This window comes from Ranitomeya imitator, chromosome 4 (genome assembly GCF_032444005.1).
Source record: "Ranitomeya imitator isolate aRanImi1 chromosome 4, aRanImi1.pri, whole genome shotgun sequence".
NCBI classification, from domain to species: domain Eukaryota; kingdom Metazoa; phylum Chordata; class Amphibia; order Anura; family Dendrobatidae; genus Ranitomeya; species Ranitomeya imitator.
In genome coordinates, this window is record NC_091285.1 from 55312977 (window position 1) to 55327938 (window position 14962).

General features: G+C 41.5%; 1 protein-coding gene across 2 annotated transcripts in view; it reads left to right on the forward strand.

Moving 5' to 3' along the window:
• The window catches only part of HDAC3 (histone deacetylase 3), a 96506-nt gene extending 82012 nt beyond the window's left edge, over positions 1 to 14494 (forward strand). For both annotated transcript variants that reach the window (XM_069763698.1, XM_069763699.1), the window contains 4 exons: positions 8458 to 8516; positions 8872 to 8951; positions 12728 to 12885; positions 14097 to 14494. In XM_069763698.1, coding sequence (XP_069619799.1) covers positions 8458 to 8516; positions 8872 to 8951; positions 12728 to 12885; positions 14097 to 14166 — 367 coding nt within the window. In that variant the 3' untranslated portion in view covers positions 14167 to 14494. The remainder of the gene's footprint in view (positions 1 to 8457; positions 8517 to 8871; positions 8952 to 12727; positions 12886 to 14096) is intronic.
• Positions 14495 to 14962: the final 468 nt, after the last annotated feature.

The window sequence follows — 14962 nt, forward strand, 5'->3', positions numbered from 1 at the left end:
GGCTCCCCTGCATCGCGCTCCTGCGCAGGTGTACTTATCTGCCATGTTGAGGGCAGACCAAAGTACTGCAGTGTGCAGGAGCGCGATGCCGGGGAGCAATGACGCAACAGGAGGGCGGCATCGCAAGAAGATGGGAGGCCCCGGACCTGCGACACCCATTGGACTACAGAATTACAGAATGCTGTAGATAAACCCTGATAGGCAGTGGCCACATCTTATATAGGCCAAAACTGCTGACAGGTTCCCTTTAAACACTCCCCACAGTGACACCAGCTAATAATTACAGTGGGGAAATAAGTATTTGATCCCTTGCTGATTTTGTAAGTTTGCCAACTGACAAAGACCTGATTAGTCTATAATTTTAAGGGTCGGTTAATTTTAACATTGTGATTTTCTGGATTATATTTTTGATATTCCATCTCTCATTGTATAACTTACATAACTTTATTTGCATTTTTCAGTGAGAAATAAGTATTTGATCCCCTACCAACCATTAAGAGTTCTGGCTCCTACAGACCAGTGAGATGCTCCTAACCAACTCATTATCATTACCTGCATTAAAGACCTCTGTCTTAGGCCGGTTTCACATTTGCGGTTGTGTCCGCAGCGTTTCTGACACATACATCCGCATGCGTTTTTATTTCATATCTTTTACATTGTGGACATAGGTTCATGCGTTTGCATACGTTCGCCTGCGTTTGCTTACGCATTCGTCTTTTCGCGGTGTGCGGCTGGGCGCGTCTAACACACCATGTTGCAATTTTTGAGGCGGAAAATTTCCATCAAATATGCGCAGGCATGCGGATGAGTACGTTAAAAAAATGTATTACTGCCTACAGGAACGCATGCGTACGCATGTATTTGTGTAAGCATGCTTGCGTACTTCGGACTGCGCATGTCCAGGAACTGATTTAGACACGCCCTCCTGGAAATATCGAACGCATGCGCATAAAAAGCGCAAACACAGACAAAAAACGCATTCAAACTCACCGTTTTTTTTCCCGTCATGCGTAAGCTGATGTGTATAAAAAACGCTGCGTTGGCATGCATTTTTGCATGCTGTTGCGGACTAGACACTGCGGACTCAACCTCAAATGTGAACCTATTCTTACATAGTCACCTTTATAAAAGACTCCTGTCCACAGACTCAATTACCGTATTTTTCGGATTATGAGACGCACTTTTTTCCCCCAAAATTTTTTGGGGAAAAGAGGGGGCGTCTTAAAACTCAGATATACATTACCGTTGCTGCAGGCTGGGATGAGGGGGTGTCCAGCGGTGCTGTAGGGGTGTCTGGTGCTGCTGCGGGTGTCTGAAAGGCCAGAGCCCCCGCAGTTCCATGGTTTCCTATGCGGTGGACTCCGGGAAAATGGCCATCGTGGGCCGGCACAGATGGAGATCTCCGTATCAAGATCTTGGGAATGAGATTTCAGCGCTGAAATCATCTCCCGAGGTCTTGATGCAGAGATCTCCATCTGCGAATGCTCTGCCCTCCCCCGGCGGCCATTTTCTTGGAGTCCACCGCATAGGAAACCATGGAACTGTGGGGGCTCTGGCCTTTCACATAATGTCACCAGAGCCCCCACAGCACCTGAGACATGCGCAGCAGCGCCAGACACCCGCAACGGGGCGGCGCACATTGGAACATCCCCTCATCCCAGCCTGCGCCTGCAGCATCACCCCACTCCTCCAGCAGCGACCCTGGGACCCCGCTTCACCGCAGCCACCACCCCCAGTATGCAATAAGATGCATGGATTATAAGAAGCACCACCATTTTATAAAAAAAAAAAAAAAAAAATTCTAACCTCTACAACATTGGCAAGACCAAAGAGTTTTCTAAGGATGTCAGGGACAAGATCATAGACCTGCACAAAGCTGGATTGGGTTACAAAACCATTAGAAAGACGCTGGGTGAGAAGGAGACAACTGTTGGTGCAATAATAAGAAAATGTAAGAAATACAAAATGACTGTCAATAAATATCGATCTGGGGCACCATGCAAAATCTCATCTCATGGGGTATCCTTGATCATGAGGAAGGTGATAGATCAGCCTAAAACAACACAGGGGGAACTTGTTAATGATCTCAAGGCAGCTGGGACCACAGTCACCAAGAAAACCATAGATAACACATTACGCCGTAAAGGTTTAAAATCCTGCCGTGCCCGCCAGGTCCCCTGCTCAAGAAGGCACATGTGCAGGCCCGTCTGAAGTTTGCCAATGAACACCTGGATGATTGTGAGTGATTGGGAGAAGGTGCTGTGATCAGATGACACAAAAATATAGGTCTTTGGCATTAACTCAACTCGCCGTGTTTGGAGGAAGAGAAATGCTTCCTATGACCCAAAGAACTCAGTTCCCACTGTCAAGCATGGAGGTGGAAACATTATGTTTTGGTGGTGTTTCTCTGCTAAGGGCACAGGACTTTCTTCACTGCATCAATGGGAGAATGGATGGAGCCATGTACCATAAAATCCTGAGTGACAACCTCCTCTGTTTTGAACAGCTGACGTGTGCCCGCAATAGGCATAGGTGGAATCGTGATACACCCGTGCCTACTAACTAGTTAAATGCCGCTGTCAAACGCGGTATTTAACAAGCGCTTCTGGCCATAGGGCTGGAAATGCGCGCACCGCTGACCCGTCACATGATCGGGGGTCAGCGATGCGTCGGCATGACAACCAGAGGTCTCCTGAAGACCTCTATGGTTGTTGATGCCAGATTGCTGGTAGCGCCACCCTGTGGACGGCGCTCATAGCAATGCTGTAATTCAGTTTCATAGGAGCGATCTGAGCATCACTCCTACGTAGCAGAGCTGTGCCAGCTTAATGAAGCATGGCTAAAGTAAAAAAAGAAAAAAAAACAAAAGTTCAAATCACCCCCCTTTCGCCCCATTCAAAATAAAAAAATAATTACAAAAAATAAAAAATATACACATATTTAGTATCGCCACGTTCAGAATTGCCCGATCTATCAATAAAAAAAGGATTAATCTGATCGCTAAAAGGCGTAGCGAGAAAAAAATTCAAAACACCAGAATTACGTTCTTTGGTTGCCGCGACATTGCATTAAAATGCAATAACCGGCGATCAAAAGAACGTATCTGCACCAAAATGGTATCATTAAAAAAGTAAGCACAGCATGCAAAAAATAAGCCCTCACCCTACCCGAGATCACGAAAAATAAAGACGCTATGGGTATCTGAAAATTGTACAATTTATTTTTTTAGTAAAGTTTGGAATTTTTTTACCACTTATATAAAAAATACCGTAACCTAGACATGTTTGGTGTCTGTGAACTTGTAATGACCTGGAAAATCCTAATCGCACATAGCATAGCATTTAGTGAACCTAGCAAAAAAAGCCAAGCAAAAAACAGACGTGGAATTGCACTTTTTTGCAATTTCACCGCACTTGGAATTTTTCCGTTTTCTAGTACATGATACGGTAAAACCAATGGCGTCGTTCAAAAGTACAACTCGTCCCGCAAAAAATAATCCCTCACATGGCCATATTGACGGAAAAATAAAAAAGTTATGGCTCTGGGAAGGAGGGGAGCGAAAAACGAAAACGCAAAACTGAAAAAAGCTCCGGAGGTTAAGGGGATAACCTACCCTTAAAATTATAGCTTGTTCATGTCTGTCAGCAGGCAAACTTACAAAATCAGCAAGGGGTCAAATACTTATTTCCCCCATTGTATATGCATGCGTGCGTGTGTGTGGTGGATCAGCAGGTTCACATATCAAGATACAAAATATTACACAAATTGGATAGTATTTCACATGGTAAACGGTTTCGGTAAATGTACAAAAGATAATTATGAATATTTACGGTAAGGTCACACTAGGCATTTTTTCGCTGCATTTTTTATGCATTTTTTGCTGTGATTTTGGCATGCTAGATTTGTCTCTTGTGCATGCTGATAAAGTTTAGTGTTGGGATAAAAGTCCTATTCCATAAAATTAGGTTTTGGCACAAGAAACGCAGCAAAACATATTTGCGATTTTAGTGCATTTTTTTTCCCCAGCGTTTTTTTCACCGCCCATTCAAGTCAATAAATGAAAAACGTTGAAAAAAGTGACATAGCCTGTGTCCAAAAAAACATGCAAAGCACAAAATTCTGATTACAAAAAATCCAAGTTGCATGCATGAGATTTCTGAACTCTCGTAGATTTGCTGGTACTGTAAAACGCAGCTGAAAATTGGCATTAAAAAAAGGCTCAATGTGAACTTAGCCTTAAGGTACCGTCACACTCAGCAACTTTGCAACGAGAACGATAACAATCCGTGACGTTGCAGCGTCCTGGATAGCGATCTCGTTGTGTTTGACACGCAGCAGCGATCTGGATCCCGCTGTGATATCGCTGGTCGGAGCTAGAAGTCCAGAACTTTTATTTCGTCGCCAGGTCGGCGTGTATCGTCGTGTTTGACATCAAAAGCAACGACGCCAGCAACGTTTTACATGGAGCTAACAACCAGCGAGAACGATAAGTGAGTCGCCGTTACGTCACTGGATCGCTCCTGCATCGTTCTGGAGTTGCTGTTTGACGTCTCTACAGCGACCTAAACAGCGACGCTCCAGCGATCTAGTTTAGGTCGGCTCGTTGTCTATATCGCTGCAGCGTCGCTGAGTGTGACGGTACCTTTAGTCCACAGAGTGACCTAGTATTTAATTTCATTAACCGCGATGCCTCATCTTTTAATCAAATTTTCCTCCAGTCACCTCCTTGTTTGGGTTTGTTAATTCTAGCAAATCCGAAAAAGGTAAATGGTTCCAAACTCCCTTCATGTAACTCGTAAAAAAGTTTTGCAGCACCCGAGGTATTGCCAATTTTTTTTCTTATTGATATAAGCTATATGTTCTGCATTTAGTTGTGCTTCCAATGTATATTAAATCGCACTGTGTGCATACTGTTGCATACACAACATTTGTGGTGTCACCGTTAATAATTGACTTGATTTATTGCTAAAAGAATTAGTTTTGGTGGTATATTGACAAACTTGACATTTATTTCCTCATTTAAAAAAAAACAAAACCTGAGTGAGACAACCATGTATTAGCCAAACTTCGTTTACTTTCATAGAGACTGGGAGAAAGCGAATCTCCCAATGTTCTGCCCCTTTTAGCAATGAAACCGCAGCCTTGTCTGAGGATTTTGGCTAAAACGTCATCTTGATTAAGTGCAGGTAAATCACTTTTAATGATTTGTTTGATGGCATTATATTGGTTGCTATAGGAAGTAACAAAATTCACTGTCATATTTTTATTTTTGGTTTTGTTATCAATGTTATTTTGAGATTTATCCATGTGCATAAACTTTTTTTTTTTTTTTTGTTATTCCTTTTCTTTTTTTTTTCTTTTTTTTTTTAATGACATCTTTGTTTCAACCTGTTTCGGATGATATGTTCGAAAATAAGTGCAGAGCCTGAACACATCGGTTTAGCACGGACTAGTTCACCATAAGGAATGACAGTCAGTGTGTTTGGGGTGACAACTACCTGCCGCTTATGTAGTTTTTCCCATACAAGTTTTTCTGTAGATGATATGAACTTTTTGTTGTAAAGTATCTGCCATTAACAAGAAGTCCAAAAAGAAAATGGTATTTGATGCCAAAGAATTGGTAAATTTCAAATTAATATGGTTATCATTTATGTATTTTATGAATTCTGCCACGGTCACTTCATCACCAGACCACACCACCAGAATGTCGTCTATGAAGCTGCCGTACCAGAGCAGGCAATCCACAGATTGCTTGTTGTGAGAGAAAAAAAATGGTGAAAGTTTGGATCCCATGGGGGCGCCCTGAATCTGTAAATAAAATATTCGATATTGAACATAAAATAATTGTGTTCTAATAGATATTGGTTTGACATTTATAAAAATTGTATAATTGGTGAAGGTCTTTAGATGGTGAGTAATGCTTCAATAGAAATTTACCACATGTAAAAAAAAGACCTATTTTACACGATCCAAAGTCCTCAAAATTTCTCAAAACTTCCGAACTGCCCCCTAAGAATCCTGGAATAATGCTAACAAGCGGTTGTATAAAGGAATCCACCCAAGAACTGAGTCTCTCGTTGAGTCCCAATGCCCGAGATAATAGGTCTAAGTGGAAGTGGAAAAATGTCCTTATGGATCTTGGGAAATTCTTGAAAAATGGCCATCACAGGATTTTCAACATTATAAATATTCCAATTCTCTTTTAAGTAAGTGCACCATGTTCATAACCACATTAAAACAATGTACAGTATATCACAAAAGTGAGTACACCCCTCTCATTTTTGTAAATATTTTATTATATCTTTTCTTGCAACAACACTGAAGATCTGACACTTTAATACAATATAAAGTAGTCAGTTTACAGCTTGTATAACAATGTAAATTTGGTGTGCCCTCTAAATAACCAAACACACAGCCATTAACGTCTAAACCGCTGGCAAGAAAAGTGAGTACACTCCTAAGTGAAAATGGCCAAATTGGGCCCAATAAGTCATTTTCCCTCTACGGTGTCATGTGACTACCGTAATTAGTGTTACAAGGTCTCAAGTCTGAATGTCGGGAGCAGGTGTGTTATCATTTGTACACTTTCTCTTACTGGCCTCTGGAAGAAGTTCTTGGAAAGAACTCGAAGGATCTGAAAAAAAGAATTTTTGCTCTACATAAAGATGGCCAAGGCTATAAGAAGATTGCCAACTCCCAGAAACGGAGCTGCAGAACTGTGGCCAAGACCATACAGTTTTTAAATAAGACCGATTCCACTCAAAATAGGCCTCACCATGGTCAACCAAAGAAGGTGAGTGCACATGCTCCGCTAGTGCAGCCAGCATTGCTGCAGAGGGTAAAGGGGTGGTGGGTGAGACTGTCCATACTCAGGCCATACGCCGCACAATGCATAAAACTTGTCTGCATGGCTGTCATCCCAGAACGAAGCTTCTTCTAAAGATGATGCACAAGAAAGCCTGCAAACAGTTTGATAAAGACAAGCAGACTAAGGACATGGATTATTGGAACTGAGGGGAGCTACAGTTCATTGAGTGAACCATGAATGCCAACATGTACTGTGACATACCGAAGCAGAGCATGATCCCCTCCCTTCAGAAATTTGGCTGGAGGTCAGTATTCCAACGTGATAACGACCCCAAACACACCTTCAAGACAACCTCTGCCTTGCTAAAGAAACTCAGGGTAAAGATGCTGGACTGGCCAGGCAGGTCTCCAGAACTAAACCCTATTGAGCATTTGTGGGGCATCCTCAAGCAGAAGGTGGAGGAGCTCAAGGTCTCTAAAAATCCACCAGCTCCATGATGTCGTCATTGAAGAGTGGAAGAGGATCCAGTGGCAACCTGAGAATCTCCAGTGACCTCCATGCCCGGGAGGGTTCAGGCAGTGCTGGAAAATAATGGTTGCCACACAAAATATTTACACTTTAAGCACAATTTGGCTATTTTAATTGTGGGATGTACTAATTTTTGTTTCCAGCATTTTAGACATTAATGGATGTGTTGAGTTATTTAGAGGGCGCAGCAAATTTACTGTTATACAAGCTGACTACTTTACAATGTATAAAAGTGTTAAGTCTTTATTGTCCCATGAAAAAATATACTAAAATATGTACAGAAAAATGAGGGGTGTACTCACTTTTGTGATATACTTTATGTAATGTATCTGTAAATGATTTAGTAGGATCTTGGAGTAATTTACCATATGTAATTGTGTGCTCTAAAATAATGAGGACTGTTTTTCTGTAAAATTCTGTATCTACAACCAATAGAGACTCTACTCCCCCCTTGTCCAAGGAGTGAATAATATCCGTATTATTTTCTCATTTTTGATAGCCTGTATTTCCCTCCTCTCAAGGTTTTCTGTTGTGTGTTCTACAGCAGTGCGATTGTGTAGTTCCTTTAGGTCTTTTTCAATTAACATCTGAAATGGATCGCATGCAGGTGTCCCACAGGATAGGTGATGGCTTGTTTCCATGGGACAGCCCCTTTGAGTTATCCAGTGCCAACCAAAGTTTGTGTAAGTGAGCCGTGCTAATTTCGACTCTCGATTCCGAGATGTGCGCACGATAGACCGGTATTAGAACAGAATACCACACAGAAGCTGGATGAGTCGTAATGTCCTCACAACCACTCACTTTCGATGTGGAAGTGGTCAGCTTTGGACAACACAGTACCAGTTGCACAAATTAGAAAAAAATTTGGGTAAAATTGTAGCAACTGCTGATGATTTGTTGTGACTTATCCCTGTAGATGAGTACTATAGACCTGGAAACAAGAATGGAGAAGACTTGTGCTCCGGCTGGTTTTAGGTCACAGGTTGTTACTTTGCCTGATATATTGTATGTGTACTGAATGATGGGGACTGTATAATGCAAGAGCAGTAATCCCACTCCTTGTGCAGCTCCTCTGAACGTATGATTTCTTCAGCTACTGGATTAGTTCTTATGTATTGCAGGACTTATGAAACCTCTTTGCTGGTAGATGAAACAATTAGTGAAGAGTTGCCTTATAGTGGTAAGTGCTGATAAGTTGTCATTTTGTCTGCTCTTTGATATTTATGGCAAATACACAGAATATGACATGGCTGATAAATGAGAGGGCCAAATCTAGGACCCGCACCCATCTCCATCAAAAGCTCCTCTATGTTGGGCTGTTTTAAGAACTCCTATAGGAATCAATGGAGAGAGCAGTTAATGTATGGCCACTTCACTGTTTCTAGAAAGGTACTGCGAGGATGATCTCATGTTATTGATGAGCATTTCTGTGAAAATGTATATGACCATGCTTTTGTTAGAAGAAGAAATCCATAAGTTATTTCAGTATTTTATTATATAGAGCCTACATTGACATGGGTTTTTTTTCTCCTTAGAATACTTTGAATATTTTGCACCAGATTTCACCCTCCACCCTGATGTCAGCACAAGGATCGAAAATCAAAACACAAGACAGGTAATATGAGCCTTTGCCTCCCTGGAGGAATATGCATAGAACCTCATGGGTGTATCCCAGGCCAGCAGCAGAGGCTGCTGATCTGTAGCTGTTTCACTGTGTGTTGGGCTCTCCATGCATGGGTCGTGACTGTCACACAGCCTGCGGAGGCGAACAGCTGGTCAGCCGGGACAATCCAGGAAGCCGGGTTCCCTCTCCAGCTTATTCGGTAAGCGCTATAGCTTGCCGAATAAGCAGGGACCCGAGAAAATTCGCTCAACTCTAGTTGTGACCTGGTGTTGCTAAATGTGCCTGCTTTTTTTATGTGTTTTTTTTTTTTTAATGATTTTTGTTGCACCTTAACCCCTTTACCCCCAAGGGTGGTTTGCATGTTAATGACCGGGCCAATTTTTACAATTCTGACCACTGTCCCTTTATGAGGTTATAACTCTGGAACGCTTCAACGGATCCTGGTGATTCTGACACTGTTTTCTCGGGACGTATTGTAGTTCATGATAGTGGTAAAATTTCTTTGATATTACCTGCGTTTATTTGTGAAAAAAACGGAAATTTGGCGAAAATTTTGAAAATTTTGCAATTTTCCAATTTTGAATTTTTATGCAATTAAATAACAGAGATATATCACACAAAATACTTAATAAGTAACATTTCCCACATGTCTACTTTACATCAGCACAATATTGGAACCAAAATTTTTTTTTTTTGTTAGGGAGTTATAAGGCTTAAAAGTTTACCAGCAATTTCTCATTTTTACAACACCATTTTTTTTTTTTAGAGACCACATCTCATTTAAAGACATTTTGAGGGGTCTATATGATAGAAAATACCCAAGTGTGACACCATTCTAAAAACTGCACCCCTCAAGGTGCTCAAAACCACATTCAAGAAGTTTATTAACCCTTCAGGTGTTTCACAGGAATTTTTGGAATGTTTAAATAAAAATGAACATTTAAGTTTTTTTCACAAAAAATTTACTTCAGCTCCAATTTGTCTTATTTTACCAAGGGTAACAGGAGAAAATGGACCCCAAATGTTGTTATACAATTTGTCCTGAGTACGCCGATACCCCACATGTGGGGGTAAACCACTATTTGGGCGCATGACAGAGCTCGGATACGAAGGAGCGCCATTTGACTTTTCAATGCAAAATTGACTGGAATTGAGATGGGACGCCATGTTGCGTTTGGAGAGCCACTGATGTGCCTAAACATTGAAACCCCCCACAAGTGACACCATTTTGGAAAGTAGACGCCCTAAGGAACTTATCTAGAGGTGTGGTGAGCACTTTGACCCACCAAGTGCTTCACAGAAGTTTATAATGCAGAGCCGTAAAAATAAAACAAAAATTTTTTCCCACAAAAATTATTTTTTAGCCCCCAGTTTTGTATTTTCCCGAGGGTAACAGGAGAAATTGGACCCTTAATATTGTTGTCCAATTTGTCCTGAGTACGCTGATACCACATGTGGGGGGGGGGACCACCGTTTGGGCGCATGGGAGGGCTCGGAAGGGAAGGAGCGCCATTTGGAATGCAGACTTAGATGGAATGGTCTGCAGGCGTCGCATTGCGTTTGCAGAGCCCCTAATGTACCTAAACAGTAGAAACCCCCCACAAGTGACCCCATATTGGAAACTAGACCCCACAAGGAACTTATCTAGATATGTTGTGAGAACTTTGAACCCCCAAGTGTTTCACTACAGTTTATAACGCAGAGCCGCTAAAATAAAAAATCCTTTTTTTTTTCCCACAAAAATTATTTTTTAGCCCCCAGTTTTGTATTTTCCCAAGGGTAAGAAGAGAAATTGGACCCCAAAAGTTGTTGTCCAATTTGTCCTGAGTACGCTGATACCCCATATGTTGGGGTAAACCCCTGTTTGGGCACACGGGAGAGCTCGGAAGGGAAGGAGCACTGTTTTACTTTTTCAACGCAGAATTGGCTGGAATTGAGATCGGACGCATGTCGAGTTTGGAGAGCCCCTGATGTGCCTAAACAGTGGAAACCCCCCAATTATAACTGAAACCCTAATCCAAACACACCCCTAACCCTAATCCCAACGGTAACGCTAACCACACCTCTAACCTAGACACACCCCTAACCCTAATCCCAACCCTACTCCCAACCGTAAATGTTATCCTAACCCTAACTTTAGCCCCAACCCTAACCCTAACTTTAGCCCCAACCCTAACTGTAGCCTTAACCCTAGCCCTAACCCCAACACTAGCCCCAACCCTAACCCTAGCCCTAACCCTAATGGGAAAATGGAAATAAATACATTTTTTATATTTTTCCCTAACTAAGGGGGTGATGAAGGGGGGTTTGGTTTACTTTTATAGCGGATTTTTATGATTGGCAGCCGTCACACACTGAAAGACGCTTTTTATTGCAAAAAATATTTTTTGCGTTACCACATTTTGAGAGCTATAATTGTTCCATATTTTGGTCCACAGGGTCATGTGAGATCTTGTTTTCTGCGGGACGAGTTGACGTTTTTATTGGTAACATTTTCGGGCACGTGACATTTTTTGATAGCTTTTTATTCAGATTTTTGTGAGGCAGAATGACCAAAAACCAGCTATTCATGAATTTCTTTTGGGGGAGGCGTTTATACCGTTCTGCGTTTGGTAAAATTGATAAAGCAGTTTTATTCTTCGGGTCAGTACGATTACAGCGATACCTCATATCATTTTTTTATGTTTTGGCGCTTTTATACGATAAAAACTATTTTATAGAAAAAATAATTATTTTTGCATCGCTTTATTCTGAGGACTATAACTTTTTTATTTTTTTGCTGTGTGGCGGCTCGTTTTTTGCGGGACAAGATGACGCTTTCAGCGGTACCATGGTTATTTATATCTGTCTTTTTGATCGCGTGTTATTCCACTTTTTGTTCGGCGGTATGATAATAAAGCGTTGTTTTTTGCCTCGGTTTTTTTTTTCTTACGGTGTTTACTGAAGGGGTTAACTAGTGGAACAGTTTTATAGGTTGGGTCGTTACGGACGCGTCGATACTAAATATGTGTACTTTTATTGTTTTTTTTTTATTTAGATAAAAAAATGAATTTATGGGAAATATTATATATATATATAATATTATTTTTTTTTTTTTTTTTTTTCATTATTTAGGATTTTTTTTTTTTTTTTTACACGTGTGGAATTTTTCTTTTTTTTTTTTACTTTGTCCCAGGGGTGGACATCACAGATCGGTGATCTGAAAGTTTGCACAGCACTCTGTCAGATCACCGATCTGTCTCGGAGCACTGCAGGCTTCACAGTGCCTGCTCTGAGCAGGCTCTGTGAAGCCACCTCCCTCCCTGCAGGACTCAAGTGCCGCGTCCATCTTGGATCCGGGCCTGGAGCAGGGAGGGAGGTACGGAGACCCTCGCACCAATGCGATCACATCGTGTTGCTCCGGGGGTCTCGGGGAAGCCCGCAGGAAGCCCCCTCCCTGTGCGATGCTTTCCTATACCGCCGACACACTGCGATCATGTTTGAGCGCGGTGTGCTGGGGGTTAATGTGCCGGGAGCGGTCCGTGACCGCTCCTGGCACATAGTGCCGGATGTCAGCTGCGATAGGCAGCTGACACCCGGCCGCAATCGGCCGTGCTCCCCCCGTGAGTGCGGCCGATCGCGCTGGACGTACTATTCCGTCCTTGGGAAGTAGGGCCCACCCCACATGGACGGAATAGTACGTCCATTGGCAGAAAGGGGTTAAGCATAATGTATGATTTAGCAAATCTGTCCATATTTGAAAACCCGGACGTTTTCTCTTCCTACAGTATTTAGATCAAATTCGGCAGACAATTTTTGAAAACTTGAAGATGTTGAACCATGCTCCCAGCGTCCAGATCCATGACGTCCCATCTGATCTTCTGAATTATGACCGCACAGATGAGCCAGATCCTGAGGAGAGAGGTTCAGAGGACAATTACACTAGGTATTTCTCAGTATTTTACTGTTGGGGTGTTTGAATTTAACTAAACTGCATAAAATTAGAGTTGAGCAAAAAGATTCTTAGGACCCTGGTCTAGTAGCCGCCGGACCGGAGCCCTCGGAACCACCATTTATGTGGCGACCTCCTTAGAGCCTTTTCTGATTAGTAGTCCTCGCACAATATCATCATGCTCACCAGATACTGTGTTATGTGCGCATAGGCTGCCATTGTTGTCACTTTGTCCTGTGCAATATGCTGCTGAATACTGTGATCTTTTAACCAAGCCAAGAGATCATTGCATCTGACGAACAAGCATTTTTCTATTGTTATTATCAGCAGTCTGTTTATTGTAGCTCTGTCAATCTCATTTATAAATCTCTTAATCTACAGTCCTAGTTCCAAAAGGTTGGGATGTTGTGTAAAGTGTAACTAAACCGAGAACGCGCTGATTTGGAAATCTGGTACAATCAGGGGTGTGGAGTCAGTAAGCCAAAACCACCGACTCCTCAATTTCCCTGACTTCCGTCTCCACGACTCCAACTCCACAGCACTGGTCACTACTGAGCATGTACGTAAAGTGCAGCACAGATTCATCTCAACTAAAAGCCCAGATCCTTAAAACAGGAACAAAACAGACATTTATAGGATATTTCATAACTTTCCCAAATTATTATGAAAACATTTACAGCACATCCTGCACTGAACTACTGAACCCAATTTACTATATATTTTAGGAGTCTGAGTTGGTCCATTTTATACCAACTCCACCAAAATGAACACCGACACAGACTCTAGAGAACAGGTTACAGCCATGTTTTATTTACACCAGAACATAGAACACATAGTAGGTGATGAGTTAGACATTTGTTCATTTAATTTGGAAAAATTAACTCATTTAGAAATTGATGGCGGAAACGCATCTCCGAAAGTTTGGGACAGGGTTAACAAAAGGCTTGAAAAATAAGTGGTACTAATAATCATTTACAAAGAAAGAAACCTCTGGAGGGTAAATTTTCATCCAGGTCATATGATTGTGTATAAAAGAGCATGTTAGAGAGGACCAAAAGTGGTCAGAGTTTCACGAATCTGTAAACGATTCCATCTGAAAATTGTGGAACAATTTCAGCAAAATGTTCTTCACTGTAAATAACTGCTATAAAATTTTGAAGAGACGACAAATTACTGCACTAATGACTTTATTTCATTAATTCTAGGCCTGAAGCCGCAAATGAATTCTATGATGGAGATCATGACAATGACAAGGAGAGTGATGTTGAGATTTAAGCCAGACCATGTTGCTGTACATATATCAGACTTTTGAGCCTTTGCGTCGTTTGTTTTATATTTAGAAAAAGAAAGATTTTTGGACCAGATTGATTTTTGCTATCCTGCAAAGATGCGCATTATTTTTATTTTTTTTTTAAAATGGGATTTTAAAATGACTTCTCTTGACTTAGTCAAGGTTGGTTTTGGATGTTCAGTTGAAGTCACGGAAGAAAAAAAAAATGTGAAAACCTACTCAACTTTTTATTGAATCAACGGATTATTATTATTTTTATTTTCTTCCAAAACAAGTTGTATTGTTTTGATAAAACCTACGATTATTGGTTCAGTTGTTGTAAAATTAATGGGACATTTATTGTGGAGCACTTGGTTTTGTCTGTAATTGGCAGTTCTTTCTATGGATACTGTTCATGTCAGGGCTCGAACCTAGCAATTCCTGTGCACCAGTCAGCAGCTCTTCCCTTTTGAGCTATTTATTATTCTGGACAGCTACACGCTATTTCATCTATCCGTATCTGTTGTTTGTGATTGGCTCCAGCCTGTGATTTCTTCATTGGACACCCTATTTAAGCCTTGCATTTCCTTCCTTGCAAGGTTTCTGAGCTACCAGGCTTTAGTCTAGCTCTCACCTACTGCTGCTCCTCCATACTGTACTGCTGTTTCCTGTGTACTGATAGTTGGCTTCCCACTGACTGTGCTACCTGCTGCTCCTCCATACTGTACTGCTGTTTCCCCTGTCCACCTCTGGCTTCACACTGACAGTGATAACTGCTGCTTTTCTATATTGTACTGCTGT